The following is a 10,247-nucleotide window of genomic DNA, read 5'->3' on the forward strand; positions in this document are numbered from 1 at the left end:
GCGAATGTTGGGCCGTTTTGCAGGCAAGCTGTGAGCGTTTAGACACACAGAGCCCAATTGGCGAGTTGATCCGAGGTGCCCAATTTTTCGCCGCGTAGGGGTAAACATATTGGCGGAACCTTTTTGGTTTAAAAAGAACAAGGCGTCCTTCCGCCACAGGAAGGGCTGTTGATGACGCTGCACGTGCGACCCACTGGCGGTGGACTAACAGGAAACGGCTGATAGCAGGAATGAGCAGCTAGTAGCAAGAGGGGAATGCAAACCTGAAAGACACTGTAAAGATGAGCAACTGGGGAGACAAGGAATTGCGCGCCCTCCTTGCCTTCGCAAACAAAGAGGCCATTAACTGTCAAATGACGGGAACGGTGAAGGACGGGCCGACTTATGAGAGAATCGCTCAAGGACTGACTAGCCGCGGCTTCCCTCCCATGTCACTGTTTACGTCACAAGCTGAGCTACACGTTTTGTTACGTGCTCACGCCCCCCATTGTCCTGAAAAAGGCACATTCTGTATGAACAAAAGTAGGCAGGCAGCATTTCGCTGCATTCCCCGATTTTGTTTTTATACTGCCAAGGCTGAACGAAGACTGATTGGGCTTTCCTGCAAATTTGCACAATTCCTATTTTATAAGGCACCAACATGATTTCAGAGACGCTTGTCTACTGGCTATTACAGAGTCATGGCTTACTGACCGAGACTCTGACACAGAACTGTCCTTGCCCGAGTTCCGTGCTCCAGTCCGCCTCGATCGTGATGCAAGGGTAACAGGCAAATCTCAGGGAGGAGGGGTGTGCCTCTACATAAACCAGCCATGGTGCAAAAATGTTATCGTCAGAGAAAGCTTCTGCACCAAAGATGTTGAACTGTTGGCTGTGTCTCTTCGCCCCCACCTACTTGTGTCGGGAATTCCCTCAACAATTTGTGATAGTTGATTTGAGTCCATACATAGAGTGACCCAGAGACTACAATCCAAGTCCCCTGAAGCACCCATCTTTGTCCTTGGGGATTTTAATCATTGCTCCCTGTCACATGTGCTCAAAATTTTTTACCATTATGTTTCATGCCCAACCAGGCACAACAAAATTCTGGATATGTGCTATGGTTCTGTGAAAGGTGCATACAGGTCCCTGCCTCTCCCCCCGCTGGGCGGGGCTGATCATAACTGTGCACAGCTCATCCCAGTGTACTGCACTGTTCTGAGGGAAGGCAGAGTCCTCATGAAGCACGCCAAGTTATGGACTGATGATGCTGTCATGCGGCTACAAGGATGTTTTGAGTGCACAGATTTGGACTTACTTAAAGAGACTTCTGTAGACATTGATGAGCTGACTGACATTGTCAGCAGCCAAGTGTCCTTCTGTGAAGAAAACTGGATTCCTAAAAAGACTTTTTAAATCTTTCCCAACAACAAGCCATGGGTTTCAAAATCACTAAAAATCTTATTGGGCAAATTGGGGCAACCTCTCAGAGCTGAATTCTGTGATTAGAGAGATTAAATGTGAAATCAGGAGAGCAAAACTGTCTTATAGAGACAAGTTAGAGAGAGATCTTAGAGACAAGAACTTGGGTTCTGCCCTGGATGGCCTAAAGACCATCACTGGGTCAAGTAAGGGGAACAACTCCAGGGTTCATCTCAATGGTGCTATATCAGATAAACACTTGACTCAGGATCTCAATACATTTTACACATAGTTTGATACCCGTGATTTTAGCAATGAAATTTTAACAGTGAAAAATGCACTACAGTGTACTGGCTCTCCTCCTTTTAACAAACAGTCCGTCAAGTCCTTTAAACAGACCAAAGTCAGGAAGAGCCCCGGACCCGACAATATTTGTGGCTGTTTGCTTCATTCACGTGCAGAACAATTAGGTCCCATCTTCTTTGACATCTTTCAGATGTCAGTCAATCAGCAGAGGGTGCCAAGGAGCTGGAAAGATAGCACAGTTATCCCAGTGGCGAAAACCAAACACCCAAAAGCACTGAATGACTTTAGGCCTGTTGCCTTGACCTCATTAGTAATGAAATCCTTTGAAAGGCTAATGAAGGATGCACTTCTCCCTCACTTACAGCCCATGCTTGACCCACTTCAGTTTGCCTATATGGCTGGTTGGGGGGTGGAGGATGCTACTGCCACCCTTTTAAATCTTGTTTTTAAACATCTTGAAGGCAGCAAAACTTTTGCCAGACTGCTATTTGTGGACTTCTCATCAGCTTTTAATACTATTCAACCCCATATTCTAACTGACAAGCTTGTCAACCAGTTTAGTTTGGATTTTAATGTTGCTGGTTGGATTCTTGATTTTTGAACTGATAGAACACAGAGAGTTAAGGTAAATGGGCACTTGTCAAATGTTTATAGTTCCCAAGTACCCAAGTGCGTCCTTTCACCACTCCTTTATATTCTGTACACCGATGACTGCCAGAGTCAGTATGACAACAGGTTTATTTTAAAATTTGCTGATGACTCTGTTATTGTAAGTCTAATGCATGACAGTGAAAAAAACATGGCCCTGTCGTCAATGATTTTGTTGACTGTCTTTCTTGCAACTAAATGTTGATAAAACAAAGGAGTTGTGTGGTAGAGTCTGTGGAGAGGTACAAGTACCTGGGGACTTTAATTGACAAAAAGTTGAGTTTTAATGATAACACTGACATGATGTGCAAGAAGGGTCAACAATATTTGTTTTGCATGCGCAAACTGTCACTTTTTCTTGTGGGCAGGACCCTCATGACCATTTTTTTCATAATAATAATAATAATTATAATAATACATTTTATTTAAAAAGCGCTTTTCAAAGTTCTCAAAGTCACTTTACAGAGACAGTTCAAACGCATCAAATAAAACAACAATTATCAGCAAAGACATCGAAGACAAAGAGGAATAGTAATGGGAGTGAAAAAACAAGGAAATAAGTAAATGAATAAAAGTAGCTAAACATTAAAAGCAGAACGGAACAGGTGAGTTTTGAGTAGTGATTTGAATGATGGGAGGTCAGTGCAGTCACAGATGAGTTTTGGGAGGGAGTTCCAGAGGGTGGGGGCAGCAACAGAGAAGGCTCTGTTTATAAATCCTGTATTGAGTCTGTTCGGACGTTCTCCTTGACGTGCTGGTACAGGAACCGTACCATTAAGTCTAAAAAGTCACTTAAGAGAATTGTGGACATGAGTAGCAAGATTCTTGGGGTAAAGCAGACGACACTCTCCGATCTGTACGCCAGACAGCTGGGGAGGAAGGCTAAAAGCATTCTGTCAGATGCCAGCCACCCCCTGTTCACTGAGTTTCAGACTTTGCCCTCTGGCTCCACGTTTAGGTTCCCGCCCGTTAAGAGCAACAGGTATAAATTTTCTTTTATCCCCACAGCCATCTCTATCTTAAACTCTGGTCTTGGGAGGCGTTAACTAGCCCTTACCTGGCAGAGTCTTTCAGTTCTTACTGTGACCAGTCAGCATGTGGTGTTTTAGCTCTTTTTATTTTATCTATTGTATTGTTATTTATTGTCCTGCTGTTGACATTAGGCAGTGTCTCCCAGTGTGGATGTCCACTGTATCACTGTACTCTGATATGTGTTGTTGTGTTGTGTTTGTATCTGTTATGCTGCAAAACAAATTGCCCCTTAGGGACATAAATAAAGTTGAGTTGAGGGCTTTAGAATATATGTAATTCACATAATCTGGTTGAAATTAATATATATTTTTAAACACTTGAAGATCCACTCATTACTAAAAGTCTGGGTTATCCAAGAGAGACAATAAAAACAAATGGAATGGTCAAAGTTTTCATATTGAAATTTAAGGTATGTTTATGGATTCACATCATTAACTTAATTTTTTCTTTTATTTTTTTTTTGTCAGACTACAGCTGCTGCGAGAGGCAGCAAAACATCCTTTCATTTTATAGTTACAGTTTACTAATATATGTAAAACCTGCCTTGGTATGAACAGTGATTACATAAGCCTCAAAACCAGCCCCAACTCAGCCATGAGCAGAGTGACTGTTTCTAAGTAACAAACAATGTCAATCATTTTTGTGAAGCTTTTCTTGTGAAGTCAGTCATCCTACAAAGAGAACAGTGGCTGTTGGACCATTCTGCTAAGTGAAGTTTCAGGGGAACATGAAGGTTCACATGTTAATTTCTTCCATTAAAAACCCTTTTGAACACCCAATCTTTCCTTCAAAGCTGAGATATTTTCAACTTTCTAACTCTTTAACTTTAATTTCTCATGGGGTGTGGAGCTCTGAGCCCAGACAACTGCCAATATCACGTTATCAGAGAAAACAAGGAGCATTAAGACATTTTAGTGAATGTGTATGCCAGATTGTGCTCAGTCCCCCAGCCTGTTCAGACACTGAGTGGATCAGAACAACAGACCGGATCAGACCACCTGAGTACCAAATACAGACTGTAAACATAGAGACCTACAGAACTGTCTCCTGGCTCAAAGAGTCTAGGCTGAATATTCTCTGTAGGTTGTTTTTCAAGTGAGAGGAAGCTCTGCGATATAAAGGATGACACCGCGTTAAAGATGAAATACGGTGGAGGAGATGAACGAGGCTCTGCCCTCGCTGACCCGCCATAAAGCCAGAGGAGGGCGGAGGTCAGAGAGGACGGATTTATGATCCCCCTACGGTTGCAGCAGTGACAACATGAACGAAATGTTAGAGAGACCATTTTCAAATACACACACACACACACACACACACACACACATATATATATACACGCAGGCTGCTCAACAGTCCTCCAATGAGACACTGAATCACTGCCTGCTACAGACCCTGACCTCTGACCCCTCTGCAGAGGAAGGGTAACTGAACAATTTTTCTTGAAGCTGAACTAAGAGAAGACACTTATAGTTATAATCATGACTTGTATCATTAGCAACAGCTTTAGCAGTAGTTTCAGTGTTATTACCAGCAGCTGTACTCGTATTAGCCTAGTGTGTAGTTATGTATTTTAATAAGAATTTGTGTAAGTAGGGTTTTACCATTTCTTTGAACCCCCAAACCAGAACCCTTACATGTATCACACATTCATGCATGAGCACATGCATTTCCATTATAAGACTTGTAATGTTTTAGTTTGATATTCTTAGTTGTAAAAACTAGAAGCTCATGTTTTCCCCTGTGATTGTCCTGCTCTAATATTATTATCAATAATATTGTTGTTGTTTTTGGCATCATATTAAAAACTACAAGTGAAGATTGATATGCCACCACCCTCGTTTAATCCTGTTCCTCCATAAAGATTATTTTCCCCAGTTTGTAAAAAAGCTGATTGATGGTGAGATAGTGAATCTAATTAATTTTTCCTGCCGGCGGCGATACGACAACAAACAGGAAGCAACCCTAACGGACTGTAAATCAGCACGCTGCAGGCCCTCGTCAGCACGCAGTGAGTCATTAAACTAAGTTTAGACATGACTGAGCTGAGTGATCAAAGAAAACAACTGAGTCGCTGTGATAATCTAATGATGGTGCAGAATATCACACACACACACATACACATACATAATTAGCTCAGCTCCCAGGAGATTTGGTCTCATTGCACTAAATAGAGTCCAAGAATGAACCCTGATGTAATTCCACTTTCTGACAGTCGGATTCGGTCAAGTAGCAGAACAGTGTGTGTTTGTGTGTGTGTTACCGTTAATGCTGCTCCTGTCAATTAGATTGGTGTCAGACGGCCAGTAGGCATGGTCTCCTCCTCGACCTGCGATACAAGAAATAAACAGGAACATCAGGAAAAACAGAACAAGGAAACGGTGGAGATGAAGAAGAAAAAGCTTAGAGTCATTCCGGAGATGGAATAGAGGGATTATACAGAGAGAGTGGTTCCTGGTTAGGAAATAAATTACTCTGTTAAGACAGTGCGCTCACACACAGACACACACACTTCATAAGTGTGCTGTGTGTCTTTCTCTCGCTGAGGTATCAACCACCTGCATGGATTCAAACACTTCATGGGTAGTCGTTGCCACAGAAAGGACCTGCAGGCTTGTAGTATTATTCCGGCAGGAGCACTTTTTTGGTTTCTGGATCTCTGGGTAAATAATGAAGCTGCCATGAATATTCAGCTATTTACTTTACTTAGTTAAGAAAGTCTTAAGGACGAGGACCTCACAAAGACTTGTTCAAATGTGTTTTTGAGCTGCATTATGCTGAATCACAGTCCAGTGTTTGTTTGTTTTTAAATCTGAGATATTTGCCTTGTTTCTCCTACAGGGCCAAACTAAGCTAACCAAGGCAAAATCACTGCACTGGTTTCAGACCAGACTGAATTGCTATCCACATCTCTGATTTGTTCAGTAATTTAAACAGATCTGGTGCTCTGTCCATTGTTGGTTCTCCTCGTCTGATAAACAGCGGACCAATCACAGCATAGTAGGCAGTACTAAGAATGAGGACGTCATCTCACCTAAATAGCCAATTTGCCACACCAATGAAAAATAGCAGCAGTAAAATGGTGACAATCATGGAATTAAAACCAGTGTATTATTAGCAAAATTAGAATTATATTATATATTAATATTAGTTTCTCTTACAGCTTACATCCATGTCTGTAAAAACATGGATGCTTCACACCCATTGTCCCCCTGACAGCACACAAGATCTACACAATCAGCACAGTGTCAAGGTGTACATCCAAAATGAGTATCACCAATTCAGTATTTGACCTAATATTTCCCCTTCTGCTCCTGAGATATGACACTGCATAATGGCCAGAAAAGAGTTTTATGCAGAACATTATGATGTCACAGTGAAGTTGACCTTTTGGATATAAAATGTCATCACTTCATCATTTTATCCTATTGGACATTTGTGTTAGCCTGGAAATCCAGACCCAAATCTAGAAAGATTTAAGGTCTGGCTATGAGTAATGAAAATGGTCCAACTCGAGGGGCGGCACCAAGCATGCATTTGAAAATATCACTGCATGCAATTGGATAACACTACGACCAATCAGAACAATACACAGGGTGACATATATGCTTAGCTACCAGCGGAGCTAACTGGTAGATTAGACTCCTTAGCTACCAGCGGAGCTAACTGGTAGATTAGACTCTCTGCCGTATCCGGTCAGCAAAACAGCAAAAACGTTCTTCTTGCAAAGGAAAGATTCGAGCACCGTCTTCTGTTCCTCTTTTAGAGAAAAAGCCAAGTCTAACTCGTTCACTGTAGCGGCCAAAGCCGTTTCAAACAACTGGTGTTCATCCGCAGTCATGTTGCAATGTTTACTGACTGATTCCGGACTTCGTCGTAGTGCTGTCGTCATTTGTTTAGCTCGCCTCTGGCCCGCCAATATCAGATACACCGATGTGATTGGTGCAGCTCGGCTCCAAGGGCATGGGTAATGAGCATCATTAGTGATTGCCAGAGTGACTCGCTGAGCAAATTCAAATTGTGCTCTCGCGAGAACTCTGGATTTCCAGGGTACATTGGTGTAACGTTTTGTCATAATTTGTAAATTAATTCTTGAGTTATGACCAAAAACGTATTTTGAGGTCACACTGACCTTGACCTTTGACCACAACATTCTAATCAGTTTATTATACAGTCGAGGTGAATGTTTATGCCAACTTTGAAGAAATTCCCTTAAGGCGTTGTTGAGATAAGAATGAGACAGACATGGTCACAGAGGCATTGACTTTTGACCTATGACCACAAAACTAATCAGTTCAGTGTTGAGTCAAAGTGGAAATTTGTGCCAAATTTGAAGAAATTCCCTCAAGCTGTTCTTAAGATATTGTGTTCATGAGATTGAGATGGATGCAAGGTCACAGCAACCTTGACCTTTGACCACCAAAATCTAATCAGTTCATCCTCAAGTTCAAGTGAATGTTTGTGCCAAATCTGAAGAAATTCCTTAACACATTCTGTTGATATCTCAATCACGAGAATGAGACAGACAAGGTCACAGTGACCTTGACATTCGAATTATGACCATCAAAAACTAACTGGTTCATCGTTGAGTCTAAGTGTTTGTTTGTGCCAAATTTGAAGAAATTCCCTTGAGATGTTCTTGAGATATTGCGTTCACAAGGATGGGATGTACATACAGACAACCCAGAAACATAATGCCTCCGGCTGGCCAGAATTACCCTGAGTTTGTATGCTTCTGCCAAGCACCTAAGTTGCAGCTTACATCCATGTCTGCCCAGACTCATATAAAATATGTATAAAATATGTAGTGGAGTCTTTCTAGTAATTTAATGAAAGGTATTAGGTGTATTTTGGGGGGCGGGGAAGGTAATTATTACTATATTGATGTGTATGGTTCTAGTGAATCATTTCCAGTGAGAAACATGCTGTCTTCACTAAGTTTTGGTGTTGAGTAATGGCCAGATAAGTGTTTTTGCAGGACACTGACATCATGGTTAAGTTTACCTTTTGGATATCAAATGTTATCACTTCTTCATTTTATTGTATCAGATGTTTGAGTGAAATTTTCTCATAATTAGCACATAAATTCTTGAGTTATGGCTAAACACATGTTTTGTGAGGTCACAGTGACCTTGACCTTTGACCAACGAATTGTAATCAGTTCCTTCTTGGGTTCAAGTTGATGTTTGTGCCAGATTTGAAGAAATTCCCTCGAGGTGCTCCTGAAATATGACACTGATGAGAATGGAGTGGACAAGAAGTCACATTGACCTTGATATTTGACTACCAGATTCTAATCAGTTCATCCTTGATCCTGAGTGAATATTTGTGTCAAATTTGTAGAAATTCCCTTGAGGTGTTCCTGAGATATCATGGATATCAATCCAAAAACATAATGCCAATGGTCACAGCTGTCACTGATGGGCGATAAGAGACAATCCCAGCAGAGTGCACAGAGAACAAACATGAACTTCCTGTACAAGATCTGCAGTTGGACCCTCTTGACATGGTCGGCATTTAGCCTGGTTTTAGATCTCTGAATGACCAACCACATCTCTGATTTGTTCATTTTAAAAAGATAAGTAATGCCCACTGATGGCCGTTTAGAGAGCTGCTTACAGCGGTTAGAGACACAATTGAGTTTAGTAGTCTGGATTAAGAATAGGGACACTATCTTTCTTGCCCATTAGATACCTAGAATATGTTCGCGAAAAATAGCCAAAAAATGAAGATGAAATGAATGAAAATGAGACCAAAGCTGCTGTGCAAGTTGTTGTAAATCACCTCACAGAAATCTTAAAACTCTTAAATCCCTTGTTCAGTAGCTGTCTCATCTGTGCAACCATTATATTTGCTATAAATCATTGTGTCTAATTGATTAATATTCATCTCAAAGAGTAATTTTGAAAATTGTAGTTTTGGCAGGTATTTCTCCCCCCCCCTAGTTCACCAGCCAGCAGTTGAGTCAGTATCTGAGTTTGGAACACTGGAGGAGCAAATTTAGGGAGTAAATCAGAAACAAATCATTACAGAGACAGCCAGAGAACAGAGATTGGAAACTGATAAGAGAAATTTCCAAAACCATCCACACTGTCGCACCCATGACACAACTCACTCTAAAGACTTCCACATCTCAAAGTAACCTAAAGCCAGACACGATACATAATTCTCACACATTTTAAAGCTAAAAGCTGGTTTCTTCCTCCCACCACCCAGCAGCTGCTGTGTTGAGTTTTGGTGCTGTAAAATACGAGGCAAATTTGATGTTTTCCTGCAGTTTGAAGCTACAGAAATGCGTTTGATTAAAACTGAATTTTAAATCTTCCTTTTTCGGAAAATACATGCAAACACACACATTAATTATCTTTCTTGTCAGCCAGTCTTTGTGTGTGCATTTAACAGTGTGTATATCTGTGTGTGTGTGTGTGTGTGTGTGTGTGTGTGTGTGTGTTTACAGTATAAGGTTCACAGCAACAAGGCTGAACATCAATCTTCCCTTCTCCCCTGACAACACTTCTGATTTATATGGAGAGGGACCACAGTGTGTACATGTGCACATACCACACAGACACACAGACAAAGACACACACACACACACGCACACAGACACACACATCTGTCAGTGACAAACAGCACCATTTAACACTCTGACACCAGAGCTGAGACTCTCTGGTTCAGTGTCCCCATCACTTCACTGCGCTGAGATCAGCCACACTGAAAATTCCCAGAATGCATTTGTGGAACGGTGCATACAGTATATATATATATATACAATATATATATATATATGTATACATACATACATACATACATGTATGTATGTATGTATGTATGTATGTATGTATACATATATATATATATAT

The 10,247-nt window shown here is 41.2% G+C and overlaps 1 protein-coding gene across 2 annotated transcripts in view; it reads right to left on the bottom strand.

The window, feature by feature from the left end:
• dcc (DCC netrin 1 receptor) overlaps nt 1-10,247 on the bottom strand; it is a 403,570-nt gene that overhangs the window by 83,133 nt on the left and 310,190 nt on the right. For both annotated transcript variants that reach the window (XM_050052349.1, XM_050052348.1), the window contains exon 22: nt 5,648-5,713. In XM_050052349.1, the coding sequence (XP_049908306.1) occupies nt 5,648-5,713 (66 nt within the window). The remainder of the gene's footprint in view (nt 1-5,647; nt 5,714-10,247) is intronic.

This window comes from Epinephelus moara, chromosome 9, assembly GCF_006386435.1.
Source record: "Epinephelus moara isolate mb chromosome 9, YSFRI_EMoa_1.0, whole genome shotgun sequence".
Classification (NCBI taxonomy): domain Eukaryota; kingdom Metazoa; phylum Chordata; class Actinopteri; order Perciformes; family Serranidae; genus Epinephelus; species Epinephelus moara.